Source organism: Geotrypetes seraphini, chromosome 8 (genome assembly GCF_902459505.1).
Source record: "Geotrypetes seraphini chromosome 8, aGeoSer1.1, whole genome shotgun sequence".
Taxonomy (NCBI): Eukaryota; Metazoa; Chordata; class Amphibia; order Gymnophiona; family Dermophiidae; genus Geotrypetes; species Geotrypetes seraphini.
In genome coordinates, this window is record NC_047091.1 from 160,132,207 (window position 1) to 160,149,659 (window position 17,453).

The window sequence follows — 17,453 nt, forward strand, 5'->3', positions numbered from 1 at the left end:
TTAAGACTTTATACAGAGACGGTCCAATCTACCTGAATAATCGCCTCATCCAGAACATCACAACCAGACATAGGAAAACTCACACTCTTTTCTCATACCCCCCAATTAAGGAGGTCAAACGTAAAAAATTATATGATGGCCTCCTGGCCACTCAAGCAGCCAAACTAGACAACCAAATCGCCAATCTACTGACGACATCCCTCAACTACAAGACTTTTAGAAAAGAAATAAAGACCATACTCTTCAAGAAAGCCCTGAAAAAAGAAATAACACCGCAAGTTTCAATCACCACCTCTCACTAAAGCCAACTACCCAAACAAATAAACATACACAATTCTTACTCTTTGAAAATGTCCAAATTGGTTGTTTTTTTTTTTTTTCTAGTAAGTTCTTGTTGTAATACATCCTTGATAATTATTTTGTGATCTGCCTTGAACTGCAAGGTAATGGTGGAATAGAGATCCCTAATGTAATATAATTCAAGGTGGTTCCAGGTACATATATCCAGACTTCAAATATAATTATTAAAACAGCCCTTGAGAATTCAATTTGGCACACCACGGTATGCTAGGAAAGCTGCTTTTCAGTGCTATTATCCAACGTGCACTAAATTTGACATTTGTCTCAATACAGTAGTACTCTGAAACATTGAGCTTTTTTTTAACAGTGGGTTCAAATGATGGAGAAAGCTCTTGTGTTTTATGCAGTTGTCAATAGCAGGTTGATCTTATATTCTGCTCTGCTGTATTGTGCTGATAGATTTATTTTTTTGCTGTTTTTTTTTCTTACAGTGTTCAAAACCAAAGCTGCACACTTACTGTTCTGCTGTGCAAGAGATAAGGAAATGTACACGCCTAGAAATGCCAGACAACCTAAACACATTCGTGCTTAAGGTACGCTTGCACCACAGTTCTAGAGACAGTGTCTTGACATGAACTGTGTAGAAGACAGGGAAAATGAGTACTGAAGCCCTGAAGGTTCACAAGATGATCTGGTAGTATTGATATTTAAACTGTGTGCAAGTTTATTTATATTATTGAATTGGGAATGTACCCAAATAATGCATGAGCCTGTTTAATCTCTGATCAAGATAAGGTCTGAGTCGATGGTCTTCATTAATTTTTTAAGCTGAGGCCACCCCATTTCTTTCTCACATGCGTGTCCCCAGTTGATGTCCTGTCTTGCATGATTCAACTTTTCCTCGCACACGCTTAGCAATCACGCTTTCCAGCAATTGATCTCTTCGCCCCTCCCATAGCTGACTGAGCTAGTAGGAAGAGAGTGTTGGGTCTCAGTTTTGCTGTCCAGGGCCCAATCTGTGATTTTTAAGTTACATAGGGACAATGTGCTGTTGGGTGGTTCAAAGTTCATCAGGACCCAGACAGAGGAGTAGGATATAGCTTGATCAGAGGAGGGATGAGGGTGAATAAAAGGAATTTTTGTCAGTATCCTCCTCTTTAGACTGATGAGGTAGGCTTGACTAGGCTAACTTAGTCCATCTCTTTATTCACTGTCTCAGCCAGGATTAAGGATGTCATTGACTCCTTCAGCTGGAAAGATTCTTTTTTTCTTGCCTATTTTTTTTTTTTTTTTTTTTTTTTAATATTGCTGGAAAGATTTTTTTTTCTTGCCTATTTTTTTTTTTTTTAATATTGCTAACAATTAAGGGAAAGGGATTAGGACATGTACACCGCCTTTTTGTAGTTATAAAACCACATTTAAAGCAGTTTACATATATACAGGTACTTATTTTGTACCTGGGGCAATGGAGGATTAAGTGACTTGCTCAAATTTCTGAAGGGGGAACTACAGTGTATATTTTTTGCCTCTTTGGTTACAAAAATAATTCTGTACACATCAAAATGATTCCAAATAGAATGTACAAGTTCCACTTTCACTTGTTTACTTTACCAGAGTTATCCACTAATTTATAGAGCTGATTTTCTTTCTCTCATGCAAATTTCTGATGTGGAAGAATATACAAACTTCATGATTTGATTTTCAGGTACAATCTGCTGCTCTGTTTTGCAAGTCTTCTAATGTCAGGCATAGTAAAACTTTTTTTTTCTTGTGAGTTCATAAATCTAATTGGAGGACATTTTTTTCCCAGAAATATTTATTTACAAAGTTGTGAAAACATCACACCAAAATGTTAACCGCACCTGTGAATGTTGTGTGTTATTTACTGTCCCCATCTCAACTCCAGCCCCATCCTTTTCTGGCACCAGTAAATTGAGTCTAGGATAATTCAGCTCAGCCAGTGTAATGCAGCTGATTCAATGTGCCTGAGTTCAAATGTGACTGAGTTCAAAGAAGCGTGGGATGAACACAGAAGATTTAGAATCAGAAAATAATATTAAATATTGAACTAGGCCAGTTACTGGGCAGACTTGCACGGTCTGTGTCTGTATATGGCCGTTTGGTGGAGGATGGGCTGGGGAGGGCTTCAATGGCTGGGAGGGTGTAGATGGGCTGGAGTAAGTCTTAACAGAGATTTTGGCAGTTGGAACTCAAGCACAGTACCGGGTAAAGCTTTGGATTCTCGCCCAGAAATAGCTAAGAAGAAAAAAAAAAAAAAAAAAAATTTAAATTGAATCAGGTTGGGCAGACTGGATGGACCATTCGGGTCTTTATCTGCCGTCATCTACTATGTTACTATGTTACTATGTGCCCAGTTCAGAATGACCGTTTCACCATGGCCATTTCAGTGTTAAAGTACAGCAGTCAGCCTCGGATCTGAAGAAATTACTTTGTTTGAAACATGGCCAGTAACTTGTGCCCTCACCTAAGGGAACTTCTTGTGCAAAACTGCAGATAAATAAAAAAAATACCAGACAAATGGGATCCTGTGGTGAAAAAAATGTAATTTGATTTATCTGCTGCAAGATGAAAACAAACTTATTTTATGACATAGATTGAGAGCTGCCCCTACAATCACATGGGGTCAGATTATAGGACCCCCTGATCTAACTTGAACCAACCACAGGACAGCAGCTAAACTCAGCACATCCACCTCCCACCCCTCCCCCATAAGAACATAAGAATTGCCGTTGCTGGGTCAGACAAGTGGACCATAGCGCCCAGCAGTCCGCTCATGCGGTGGCCCCCAGGTCAAAGACTTGTGCCCTAACCGAGACCAGCCCTACCTGCGTTCGTTCTAGTTCAGCAGGAACTTGTCCAACCTTGTCTTGAATCCCAGGAGGGTGTTTTCCCTTATAACAGACTCCAGAAGAGCATTCCAGTTCTCTACCACTCTCTTGGTGAAGAAGAATTTCCTTACATTTGTACAGAATCTATCCCCTTTTAACTTCAGGGAATGCCCTCTCATTCTCTCTACCTTGGAGAGGGTGAACAACCTGTTTTTATCTACTAAGTCTATTCCCTTCATTATCTTGAATGTTTCGATCATGTCTCCTCTCAGTCTCCTCTTTTCAAGGGAGAATAGGCCAGCTTCCCTAATCTCTCACTGTAAGGCAGCTCCTCCAACCCCTTAACCATTTTAGTCACTCTTCTCTGGACCCTTTCGAGTAGTACCGTGTCCTTCTTCATGTACGGCGACCAGTGCTGGACGCAGTATTCCAGGTGAGGGCGTACCATGGCCCGGTACAGCGGCATGATAACCTTCTCCAATCTGTTCGTGATCCCCTTCTTAATCATTCCTAGCATTCTGTTCGCCCTTTTCGCCGCCACCGCACATTGCGCAGACAGCTTTATTGACTTGTTGACCAGTACTCCCAGGTCTCTTTCTTGGGGGGTCTCTCCAAGTACCACCCCGGACATCTTGTACTCGTGTATTGGATTTTTGATATTGACATGCATTACCTTACACTTATCCACATTGAACCTCATTTGCCATGTCGCTGCTCATTTCTCAAGCATGGTTATGTCGCTTTGCAGATCTTCACAATCCCCCTGCATCTTCACTACTCTGAATAACTTCGTATCGTCTGCAAATTTAATCACCTTGCTTGTTGTATCCATTTCCAGATTGTTTATGAATATGTTGAAGAGCACAAGTCCAAGCACCGAGCCCTGCAGCATCCCACTGGTGACGTTCTTCCAGTCCGAGTATTGTCCATTTACCCCCACTCTCTGTTTCCTCTCCGCTAGCCAGTTTTTAATCCACATGAGTATTTCACCCTCTATTCCATGGCTCTCAATTTTTCAAAGTAGTCGTTCATGCGGAACCTTGTCAAACGCCTTCTGAAAATCCAGATATACAATGTCGACCAGGTCACCCTTATCTATCTGCCTGTTTACCCCCTTGAAGTGCAGCAAGTTCATCAAGCAAGATCGTCCTTTGCTGAAGCCGTGCTAACTGGTCCTCATCAGATTGTGCCCATCAAGGTGATCAATGATGCGGTCCTTTATCAGCGCCTCTACCATCTTTCCTGGTACCGAGGTCACAGGGACAAATTATTCCCAGCCCAGCCCCATAAGTTTTGTCACTGTCCCATTTCTATAAACTCTGCCTTAACCGCACAAGCCTCAAGCACTTATGCTTTTAAAGTGTTTGAGATTTGTACAGATGAGGATGGAGCTTGCAGGAATGGAGCAGGGATAGGAAAAGAATTTGCAGGGATGAGGACAGGAAAAGGGGTTCCTATGGGGACGGGGAAAATTTGTCACCGTGTCATTCTCTAGCTCTCGTGCTGAAACGACAGCTACACAGCAGCTTTGAGGTTTAAAAGAGGGGGGTATTGCCTCCCTCACACACACCCTCCCTGGTGCAGAAAGAAGGGATTTGAAAGTCATATTGGTATGTTCATTCTGAGGTTAATGAAGGGCAGATAAAGGGGATTTGAAAGTTGTGCCAATATGTTAATTCTGGGGTTAATAATGCAGGGCAAACTGTTTTGACAAAGGGAAACTTGTAAGGACAACATGGGATAATCATTCTCCACTATAAAGGGCTCCCCGCAGAAACAACTGCGAAGAACGGAGCTACGATGATATGGCTGCAATGGAAGGGCAGTGCGGAAATGGCGATGAGAGGATTGTACTGATCTGGCCGCTCTTAAATGGCTGTGCTGAATGGTCCTAATCTGCAGTATATGTGCTTGCAGGGACTTTATTTTGAAATTCATGCATACGCTTAACCCCACTTAAACTTGTGGGTTCATAGGTGCACGTTCTCAAGATTTTCAAAGGGAAGCTGCCTGGGAAGAGCCTTGTATTAATCCTGTGACTTCTGACACTTTTCTAATGTACAAATAAGTATACGGTAAAACCTTGGTTTACGAGCATAATTCGTTCCAGAAGCATGCTTGTAATCCAAAGCACTCGTATATCAAAGCGAAATTCCCCATGGGAAATAATGGAAACTCAGACGATTCGTTCCACAACTCCAAAACTTTAATACAAAATACTATACGTACTTGTATTGCATGACCTCGCTCATTTTAGAACAGTCACTACACTCCCGCAGCATCAGAGAGATGTGATGATGTGACGCATGTATACTGTTTGTACTTGTATTGCAAGACATTGCTTGTATATCAAGTTAAAATTTAATTAAATGTTTAGCGTGTCTTGCAAAACACTTGCAATCCAAGTTACTTGCAATCCAAGGTTTTACTGTAAATGAGAATGCTGTCCTATGATTTAGATATCCTTTTCTAAATTAGAATCCAAATTTTCCTTATAGAATCCAAATTTTCCTTATACAGAGGATCATTGAGACTTTTATCTAAAAAAAAACAAGCATCATGTGATTCAGTATCTTTAGATTAATAAATGATAAATATGAGGGATCTGCTGAAAGTTTCCACACTTTTTTAACACTATTTATTAACTATCTCAAAAGCAAATTACATCACTTTTCCCACATAATCACCCTGTTTTGCGATACATTTTTCCTAGTGTCCTACTAACTTCTTAATGACATCAGAAAACAATATTTTTGGTGGAGCATGAAAAGTATGGAAATTTTTTGGAGAACCCTCATATATACCTAGAATACAAAATGTTTATTAAAACAAAAAAAGTTTATAAAATGCATGCATAAGTACCTGTCCTGTCTCTGTCTCTGCTCTTCCCTGAGGAACACCTACGTAGATAACGATACAAGTAAGTACTTTGTTTCTGAGTACCTGTTTTTATGCATGCATATCTCTCTGGGCAATTTTTTTTTAATTGTGAGCTTGAGAGTATAGCCCTGTTCTACACGCTCAAGTTGCTTAAAAAATTATCCTTCATTATCCATTGGGGATGGGCTGTGATCAAAGTGAGGTAGAAGTAAAAATAGAGGGCAGTATTTCTCTGTCATAGGCAAATAAGAACATAAGAAGTTGCCTCCACTGAAGCAGACCAGAGGTCCATCTTGCCTAGCAGTCCGCTCCCGCGACGGCCCATCAGGCCTATTGCCTGAACAGTGGTCCAGACTAATTTTGTAACTTACCTCTAATCCTATCCCTATAACCTACTTCTATGCCACTTTAATGGGCACTTGTGATTCATTCGGTGTTATCCTCGCTGAACTGTTGGCTCCTCAAGCTTGTCGTTTACTATTCTTCTGTTTCTTTTTACTCCTGAGAAAAAGGCATGCATTGTTTTTGTTTCGTCTTGCTGAAGCTATTAACTTTTGAAACTGCCCACAAGCCCTTCTGCTGTCATGGCTACTTTTTTTTTTAAACTCCCTTTTTAAAGTTTTACAAGCTTGATCTTTTTTCAGACTAGTTCTCATACTGCCCAAAAAGATCATTTCCGCTTTTAAAAGTTGCTATTTTGGTGATGTGGTCCTTACGTTAATCAACCCATTTTACTTATGGGAACAAAAGTAATACTTTAGGTAGTGGAGATGGTAGGTTCTTCACCCAGAAGAGAATGAGGGGAAGCAGGAGAGATCAACCGACAGCACATGTGGGTTACAAATGCACAAGAATGCACCTCTTGGGTAGTTGAAAGCACAATCATTGGCCTAATGCAGGAGTGGGTAACCGTGGTTCTCAAGGGCTACAACCTAAATGATTCCAAGAGTTCCACAACCAATATGCATGAGATTGATTGATTTACATGTATTACTTCCATTGTGTTGAAATAGATCTCGTGCATATTCATTGTGGAATTCTTGGAAACCCAATTCGGTTGTGGTTCTTGAGAATCGTGGTTATCCACCCGTGGTCTAACATCTCCCTTTTCCTTAGCAACAGCAGCAGATGAATCCAGAGACCAATGGGATAGCACACATCTACTAGCAGGTAGCGATAGAGAAACTGATTAACAGGTGGTCCTATTGGCTGGCACACCTCCTGTATCTTCAGTATGCTCTATCTCCCAGCAGATGATGGTCACTATTCAACTAGTTCCTAGATTCTGGCTGTGACTGGATAGTTATTTTCTCCTGTTGAAGTTTCTCTTCAGTGAGACAGGGGTGTCCGGCTGAATGGTGCTGGCTTTAGGGGTTACATCTGGGCCCCCCCAGGTCCCTGCCTCACCCTCCCTCCAGTGATAGAGGGTCTGACTGCGTCTCGATTTTTCTTCTTTCCCTTCACTGTAAAAAAAAAAAAAAAAAAAAAGACCACAGTGACTATTAAACAATTCTACCTTCATAGTGCTGAGCAACCAGCATCTGCCGGCACTATCAACAAAGTTGTAAGTATATTTTATTTGAACTTCTTTTCTAGTTTCTGATTGTGGTGGAGCTGCGGGTTCGGTGTGAGTCTACAGAAGGAATATGTTTATCAAACGCTATATTTTGTAGAGTTGTGGAAATGGTTTAGTGACTGAAAAGTAAATTTACATTTGTATGTAGTTTATTTAGTAAAGGGCTTCGGGTATATGTATAGAGCTCCATTGACAGAACTTGTGCCTTCCCGCGTGTTGTAGGCGCGGGCTTGTTTTCATACTCTGGCAGCTGCACCACAGTGGTAGTGGGATTTCTCCCTGAGGCAGACTTTGCTTGGCAGTTCCCACGGCTCTGGGTGTGTTTTTCCCAAAACCGATTCCTGACTGAGGAAGAGGCGTGTGTTTATTTTCCTAAGTTGAGAACGAAGTAGCATTCCTTTATTTCTTTCCAATGTTTATTTTAAGCATTTTATACCATCATAGTGGAGAAAATATTTTAATGGTTCTCTCCGGGTAGGTATTTTAATGCATTGTTGATAGAGCCAGCTCATTTCAGCATGAAACAGGCACGAGCTTGGGTCTCCGGTGCTAGCAGGAGCATCGCAGCATTCACGGAGTTTATTTTGCAGCTGACTTAGGTCACTATCTTGCGGCTTCCCTGTTTTTGGGGTTCTACGTTTCAGGACTGTTTCAACAGCTTTTGCCACTGTTGCAGTAATATACTTTCCTTAGCAACAGCAGCAGATGAATCCAGAGACCAATGGGATAGCACACATCTACCAGCAGGCGGAGATAGAGAAACTGATTAACAGGTGGTCCTATTGGCTGGCACTCCTCCTGTATCTCCAGTATGCTCTTATCTTCCAGAAGGTGATGGTTGCTATTCGAATAGCTCCTGGATTCTGGCTGTGACTGGAACTTTATTTTCTCCTGTTGAGGTTTCTCTTCAGTGAGACTGCCATTCTGTTTCTCCTGTTGAGGTTTCTCTTCAGTGAGCTGGCAATGCTATTTCTCTTGTTGAGATTTTCTTTTCAGTGAGACAGGGGTGTCCGGCTGAATGGTGCCGGCTTTAGGGGTTACACCTGGGTCCCCCCAGGTCCATGCCTCACCCTCCCTCCATTGCTTGAAGGTCTGACTGGGTCTCCATTTTTTCTTCTTTCCCCTCTCTGTTAAAAAAATAAAATAAAAGGGAGACCACAGTTGCTACATTCTGCCCTGTTAGTGCTGCACATCCAGCTCTAACTGGCTTCAACCAGCCCTAACAACAAGCTTATGAGTATGTACAGTATGTGTTTTTTATTGTTGTTTGAACTTCAGGTTCTGTTTGGGAGTCTTAGTACTGTGGGTTCGGTCAACATACGTTTAAGGAATGGATATTTTATTGAGGCTAAGTTTTTATGACTAGAAATCCGTTGAGGGAGCCGGGACTTTTCCGCCCTTTGCATGCACGCGCTTGGTTTCCTTGTTGGTTACTGCGTGGCAGTAGCGGTGTGATTTCATGCTCGCACTTGTTCTCCTCATTGAGTTTCAGTACAGCAGTAGTAGTCCTGTTTATTCCGAGGCTCTCTTTTGTCGGTGTTTGTCACGGCCATGTGCAGCTGATTGTGCAGGTGCCAGTTTATAGCAGTGTGCATGAGATGAGACATGTTTTTTTCCGGCGCTGTGGTTCTTCTGGTTATTCCCCGAGTCTGATTTTCTTTCTATGCAGGCCGCAGCAGGATAAATTTTGCGGGGCTTGAATCCGACTAGTTTCTAGGAGCGTTGATGCAGTGGCCACATGTCAGCGAGAATCAGGCATGCGCTTGGGTCTCCGGTGATGGCAGGAGAGCTGCAGCGTTCCGGTAGTTTATTTACAGCTGACTTTGGTCAGGGTATACCGCGGCTTCTCTCCTTTCCGGTTCAGACAAGTTGTACGTGTTTCACCAGCTTTGGAACAAGCTTGGGCAGATTTATATGTCTGTCTGTCTTCCTGCTGTATTCCCTTGAAGGAAGCTGCTTGTTTAATCGGACTCTGGGGATAGCACTCAAGGGGATTACCAGAGAGACTCTGACCTGTGCTAGGTCACCCAGTCTTTGTTTGTCTCCGGACTGGGTCGACATACGGCAACTCATGGCACAGTGAGATCAGCAGTATTTCAGTATTTCACACGGGTATCTCATTGTCTCTCTTGGGGTCCCTGCAGATTGAGCCTTTGTCTGTTGGTAACTGTCCTTCTTATTTGGGCCTCTGTGCTGCGCTGCATGTGTCTAGTAATGGCATAGGATATATATGCCTAAAGGTAGTACTAACAATTTCCAAGTTCGGCCTGTCTCTGTGGGCATAATGACACTTCACATCTTCCTGCGGCCAGGACTCTCTTTCTCTATTTCTGGCTTATCACGCTGGTTTCTCCTGTCGCCATCTTCTCATGGTACATGCTAGACGGACCCAACGACCAGACAAGAAGGGCTGTGCAGCTCCTTCTAACCAGGAGCTAGTTACCTATTCTATCAAACCCGCGGAGGAGCGCGCGATATGTGGCAGTTAGCCTCATCCCTGAAGCTCTCATTAGTGATGTGAGCTTTGTCTGATTCCTGATAGCATGCTGTTGTTTCCCACGGGGCAGTAGATGCAGCATCTTGATTGCGTCTAGTACGTATTCACTTTAAAGGACATACGTATTTCACTCACGTTGCATGGAGTTAGTACTGTTTTCATGGTTCCAGTATACTTCTCTTTACATTGCGAAACTTGATTTTTCCTAGGAGAATTTCTTTCTTCTTACAGATCCTACAGTTCTCATCCTGCCGTTCCCTGACCTTCTGCACTTCATTCTGAGGGGATCTTGACTTCTTCCAATGACTCTTCAGGCTTTCTCATGAGGAAGAAGACGCTATAATGTCAGGTCAGGGGGCTGTGAACATTTTTCAGGATACTTGCAACTTTGCATCCTCCTCGGGATTCCGGTTCGTTCTTGGAGTCTCTGTTTTGTGTTTCCCTTTTAAGTGTTACTGGTCCTCATGGCAGTTCTTGTAGTTCTTCAGGAACTAAGGGACGTTGTTCCACTTACTGCATGATGCCCAAGACGGGGGCATTGGGCAGGCTGGAGGACCCCATTCTGCTGAATTAGTTTCTCAGGGTTACACATTTCTGTAGAAAAACTGGGAGAATATTTACATTTTCACTATGGACTCTGAATCGGCACTAGGTTTGCTTGCCTCTCTTGGAGCAGCGCTTTCGGTTTTGGCACATGCCATTTCGCCTACCCAAGGCTTCACGAACATTTTAGAAAATGTGGGCAGTGGTACCGTTTTGGCGCTACCAGGCGATACAACTAATTTCATCTTGACTGACTGCTTGATTTGGATGTCTTCCAGTCGGGTCATTTGACTGACACGAAAAGGGTGGTTTCTTTTCCTCAGTTCTTTGGACGTGAATCTTTGAATTTTCACAGCGCTCTTTTCTCCTGTACTATTTATAGGTATATCGGGGAGATGTTTTTATTCATATAGGAGAGAAATGTGTTTCTTCCCAGAGACTAGGGCGATGGGTCACAGTCTCAGGTTTACATTCATCTCCGGTCACCATGACCAAGACTATGGGATTCTGTACAGGTTCTAGGATCCATGTTGCTGACTCCACTGGGAACTTCGGCTTGCTTTCCCATTATAACGTTACACCAGTCGCTTTTGTTCCGGTGGTTCCCGGTATCTCAGGGCTCCAATTATTTGGTAGGCTCCTCCTGCATCGCTCTGTATGATTTGGTGGCTCAGCGAGATTTCTCTTTTCAAAGGCATGCCTCAGTCTTTGCTGGACTAGCTCATGGCCACCAATAATCCCAGGTTGGGGGGCTCGGTGCCTTCCATCCTCAGCTCCAGGAGTCTGGTCTTAAGAGACGACTCAGTACTTGTTCATTCTTCTACTCTGGAGCATGGTCAGGCTACCGTTTCTGGAGCTTCAGACCATTCTTCCGGAATGACGCTGAAGGTCTTTTCAGTCAGTATTATGATGTGGGTATTTCTCTACATTCTGTTCTCAAATGTAGAGTACAGGCCGGGAAACTACAGGCCGGTGAGCTTGACTTCGGTTCCGGGTAAGATGATGGAAGCACTTATTAAGGACAGCATCTGCGAGCACATGGAAAAAAATGGGCAGCTGAGGGAGAGCCAACATGGCTTCTGCAAGGGAAGGTCTTGCCTCACAAACTTACTACATTTCTTTGAGGGAATAAACAGCCAGATAGACAAAGGGGAACCCATAGACATAATTTACCTCGACTTCCAAAAAGCTTTCGACAAGGTACCCCACGAACGGCTGCTTAAGAAGCTGTGGAACCACGGAGTGGAGGGGGATGTATACCGATGGATTAAACACTGGTTGGCAGGCAGAAAACAGAGGGTTGGAGTGAAGGGCAAATACTCAGACTGGCAACGGGTCACGAGCGGAGTTCCGCAGGGGTCGGTGTTGGGACCGCTCCTGTTCAATATATTTATAGACGATCTGGAGACAGGGATGAAATGTGAGGTTATCAAATTTGACACCAAACTCTGCAGCAGGGTTAGAACCACGGAAGACTGTGAAAACCTGCAAAGGGACCTAACGAAGCTGGAAGAGTGGGCCAAAAAGTGGCAGATGCGTTTTAATATAGAGAAATGCAAGGTCATGCATGTTGGGAAAAAGAACCCGATGTTCAGCTATACAATGGGGGGAACATTGCTAGATGTAAGTACCCTTGAAAGAGACCTGGGTGTGCTGGTGGATACAACAATGAAAGCATCAGCACAATGTGCGACAGCCTCAAAGAAAGCAAACAGAATGCTGGGTATCATCAAGAAGGGTATCACGACCAGGACAAAGGAAGTCATCATGCCACTGTACCATGCAATGGTGCGCCCGCATCTGGAGTACTGTGTCCAGTATTGGTCGCCGTACCTCAAGAAGGACATAGCATTGCTTGAGGGGGTCCAGAAAAGAGCGACGAAAATGGTAAGAGGTATGGAAAACCTTTCGTATGCCGACAGGCTAGAACAGCTGGGGCTGTTCTCCCTGGAAAAGAGGAGACTTAGAGGAGACATGATACAAACTTTCAAGATCCTGAAAGGCATAGATAAGGTAGACAGGGACAGATTCTTCAGACTGTGGGGAACAACAAGTACAAGGGGGCACTCGGAGAAACTGAAATGGGATAGGTTTAGAACCAATGCCAGGAAGTTCTTCTTCACCCAGAGAGTGGTGGACACATGGAACGCACTCCCGGAGGTTGTGGTGGGGCAGAAGACACTACAGGGATTCAAAGAAGGTTTGGATAAATTCCTGAAGGAAAAGGGGATTGAGGGATACAGATAGAAGTAAGGATAGGTTTTTTAGGGCAGGGAACACTTGACAGGTCATGGACCTGATGGGCCGCCGCGGGTGCGGACCGCTGGGTGCGATGGACCTCTGGTCTGATCCCGGTGGAGGCAACTTCTTATGTTCAATTGGCAGGTAAAGTTGTGGTTCTACTTCAGTGGGTGGACCCTCATCCTCCTCTTCTGTTGGCAGATCATTTTATGGGTCAGGAAAAGAGATTGGATAGACTTTGTCTCCACGAAATATGTGCATGGCCCATTTATTGTGTTAGTGTACAGTGCTGTGTACGCTTTAGAAAGTGTAAAAAAAAAAAGTACTAGTGAAATCTTCTACATCCTGGATATTGAGAATTTTGGCTCAGGCGTTCCAGCTCCTTTTATGGAAGTGAGATCTCCTGGAACTAGACCTCATGGCCTCGTCTCAAAATTCTAAGCTTCCTAGCTTCTTTGGCGGGCACAGGGAGTGGGAGTCAGAGGGGGTAGCAGCGTGGTTTCTTTCTCGCCTCTGGTTTCTCTTTTTTTCAGTATTTTCCCCTGGCTGATGATGGCTTGGATTTGCCATCTCAAGCTCGCTTTCAGGGCACAGTATTTGTAGAATCTCTGGATTGGCTGCGCCATCCTTGCTATGCGGATCTGATGAGTCTTTCGACAGCCGGACTGTTGAGTTTCCTGATATCTCTGGATTTGCTCACCTAGGGTCCGATCAACATGGTTATTCGTATTACTTTGGTATTGCGACCTAGCTTTTGAAAAGTCATGGCTGACGTGTAAGGGTTATGCGAACCAGGTTGTTTCTTCTCTTATCCAGGCGATACAGACATCTTCACCAGTGGCTTCTGCTTCCTTTTGTAGGTTTTTCCTTGCTTGGGTACTTCTCAACATTTGCACATTTCCAGAGTTCTTTTTTGGCACAAGTATATTGCCAAGGGCTTAGCGTTCAATTCCCTTCAGCTTCAAGTGCCATTCTTAGATTGTTACAAGGGCTAGGTATATTGCTCTTCGATTACTTCTCAGCTTCATGTAGTTCAGTTCCAAAACGGAGTACATTATATTCGTACACCTCTTAGAAAGCCCTGTCCAGAGTACAGTCTTAAGGTACTTCCTCGCAGTTTACCGATGGTTTCATTTCATCCTTGTCTTTTGAGACTCTAACTGTTTTGTGGTATTGCGGAATACAAAACTAAAGTTATTATTATTATTAAAAGCTGTGCCGTTGAACACGGGGTTTCTTGTGGTCATGGCTTCAGCTTGGCGGTTTTCTGAGTTGCAGGCCTTGTTTGGTGGGGATTCCTATTTCTGATTTACAAAATCTGGGATGTCAGTTCAGACGGTACCACAATTTCTTTCTAAGAAGGTGTCATCCTTTCTTTTGTGACACTCTCTTTTCCTTCCTTCTACCTGGGAGGAGAAAGTGCGTAGCGTTCTCCGCGAGCTAGGTTTCTAACGACTTTTAGTTGTTTAGATCACCTTTTTGTATTCTTCACAGGACGCCTCAAACGTATGGTGGCATCCAAAGCCTCCATCGCTCGATGGGTCAAGAAGGACATTCTTTACGCTTGCTTGATGGCAGGAAAGCGGTTGGCGAAAGAACTTCATGACCATTCCACCAGAGCGATGGCTACTTCTTGGACTCGGTCCAGAGGTTTTTTCCATGGAGGAGTTTTGTCTCGCGGCTACCTGGTCTTCCAAGAGTGCTTTCTCTCAGCATTACTGTTTTGATGTGGGGGCGCATGCAGTAGATGCGTTTAGTGCTTCAGTTGTTGCAGAGGTGGCCTTTGCTTCCCACCCAGATTGTGGATTGCTTTGCTACATCCCATTGGTCTCTGGATTCATCTGTTGCTGTTGCTAAGGAAGGAAAAATTATGTTCTTACCTGTTAATTTTCTTTCCTTTAGACGCAGCAGATGAATCCAGAGCCCCACCCTTTCTGGCTATTGACTGTTGGTTTTTTCTTTTCCAACTTTCGAAGTTTGTTATTATTGATAGGATTTGAAACTTTGAGGCTTTGAAACTTGCAGTCCCTGGCACACTAAAAATAGAAAAGACAATTCAGAAATCAATTCTATAGTGCTACCAGACACACACAGCACTGCACAGAGGCACAAAGAATAAGAAAACCTCTAAACCTACATAGACTCGGCCTTCATGGGCACCAAGAGAGACAAGAAGATAACCCATATGAAACACAGGGTACTCTCATGCCTTGACATCACTGTGCAGCAATTTGCCTTCTGCCAACCCATAACGGCAAAAAACCGAGATTGGCTGGCTGAGCACAGGGCAGAATCTCTTTCTTAAGCACCGTGAGGCATAACAGTACAGTCGCAATTAAATTAGTTAAATCTTTTCAAGCAGAGAGGGGGAAACGCACACACACAAGGAAAAATTATGTTCTTACCTGTTAATTTTCTTTCCTTTAGACGCAGCAGATGAATCCAGAGACCAATGGGATAGCACACATCTACCAGCAGGCGGAAATAGAGAAACTGATTAACAGGTGGTCCTATTGGCTGGCACTCCTCCTGTATCTCCAGTATAGCTCCTTGCCCAAGTATCCGTAACAATCAATAGGCATAGCATGTAAAAAACTTCTTTCCCATAACAAATCTCAAAATGGGATTGTTATTATTAACTGTCGGTTTTTTTTCTTTTGCAACTTTCAAAGTCTGTTATTATTGATAGTTGTATTCTGTATTATTACCTTTTCAAATTTGTTTATGGGAAAGAATATTTTTACATGCTAAGCATATTGATGGTTATGGATGCTTGGGCAAGGAGCAATACTGAAGATGCAGGAGGTGTGCCAACCAATAGGACCACCTGTTAATCAGTTTCTCTATCTCCACCTGCTATCCCATTGGTCTCTGGATTCATCTGCTGCGTCTAAAGGAAAGAAAATCAACAGGTAAGAAACATAATTTTTCCTTCCTTTTTGCTCCTCCTACCTTATCCCTACCCATTACCATAAAAGTGAAAGCATGGGTGTGTTGCAGGTCAAACACATCACTCTGCCCCTCCATAACGGGAAACTTGTAACATAGTAACATAACATAGTAAATGACAGCAGATAAAGAGCTAAATGGTCCATCCAGTCTGTCCAGTTGTACAGGCTCTATAAATTAATAATTTAATTTAAATGGTCCTTTTTCTTAGATATTTTTGAGCCAGAAACCCAGAGTTCTGCCCGGTAGTGTGCTTAGGTTCTATCTACTGGAGTCTCCATCAAAGCTCACTCCAGCATATCTAAACCATCCCAGCCATCGAAGCCCTCCCCAGCCCGTCCTCAAGTGAATGGCCATATAAAGGACACATATTGTGCAAGTCTACCCAGAACTGGCCTTACTTCCTTCAATATATACCAATTTTCTGATTAGAGATCCTCTGTGTTTATCTGTCACCATTTTCCTCTCCATCACCTCCGTCGGGAGCGCATGGTTCAAAGTTCCATACTGTTTTTACTTTTCTGCAACACATTTCAGCCCTTCTACTTGCCTAAACCTGGGTTGAGGCAGTTCACTAAGCGAAATGCACTCCCCCCCCATCTCCCACCCTGTATGAATGCACAGTTGTTATGCTGGCCATGATGGCAGAACTGGAGAGCTGCAGGCTGTTTTGAAGTTTGCACTTATCCCATGCTTGCTGTTAGTATGAGATATTTGCTTTGCTGTTCTCTCATGCTTACTTGCTGTCTCTCCCTCCCCAGTGCCAAACCTGGCTTGGATTGGGACTCCTGGCAGTGCTTGTTGTTGCACAGCATCCAGTGCAACTGCCCTGTTCATGCTATCTTAAATTCAGTCCTATTGAGGAAACCCAAGATTCTTTTTTTTTTTTCTGAAAAAAAGAGAGATCAGATGATGGCTAAACAGGGGAACAAAAATAATTTTGGGTGGGAGGGAGTGAAAGGGGCTGTGTGCAGTGCCTGGCAGGGAGGGGGCTGAGTGCAGAGCCTGACAGAGGAGGGGGGGGGCACTGGTTGTAGATCCTGGCAGGACAGTGCACTTGAATATTAAGCCGCCCAACTTATATTCGAGTCAACCATTTTTCCTCCTTTTGGGGGGAAAAATTGGGGGTCTCAACTTATATTCGGATCAACTTATATTCAAGTATATATGGTTCCTAGTACTGCTGCATTTGACTCGGGAGTTATTCAGTGTATCCTGTCTGTTTATAGCATGTTTTGCTTGTTTGTATTTAAAATTGTGTTTGGATTTTCAATAAACTATTTCTAAAAAAGAAAGAAAGAGAAGAAAGCAAAGAAGCAGGCAAGTGAGGGGTAGGGCAGGGGAGATGAGACTGCATGAGGGTAGCTTTGATTTTTGGAATGTAAGCAAAGTAACTATAATACTTTCAGGAAAGCTATTGAGATTAAAACTGAAGTATTTTGTATTTTCCAGACTTGAGGTCTACAGTGCAATGCAACCTCTCTTTTTCTCCCCACCCCCTCAATTTAGGTTAACAACTCAACAGAAGTTCTTTTTGAGACCACTGATGATCAACAATTGAATTCTTGGACATCAGAAATCAAAGAATGTATGAATCGAGGGTAAGAATGTGTTTAGG

General features: G+C 43.3%; 1 protein-coding gene across 8 annotated transcripts in view; it reads left to right on the forward strand.

The window, feature by feature from the left end:
• Positions 1-17,453, forward strand: part of SH2B3 (SH2B adaptor protein 3) — a 284,404-nt gene that overhangs the window by 211,497 nt on the left and 55,454 nt on the right. For 6 of the 8 annotated variants that reach the window (XM_033955826.1, XM_033955829.1, XM_033955827.1 and 3 more), the window contains 2 exons: positions 792-893; positions 17,345-17,436. In XM_033955826.1, coding sequence (XP_033811717.1) covers positions 792-893; positions 17,345-17,436 — 194 coding nt within the window. The remainder of the gene's footprint in view (positions 1-791; positions 894-17,344; positions 17,437-17,453) is intronic. The other 2 variants (XM_033955831.1, XM_033955833.1) reach the window with 1 other exon arrangement.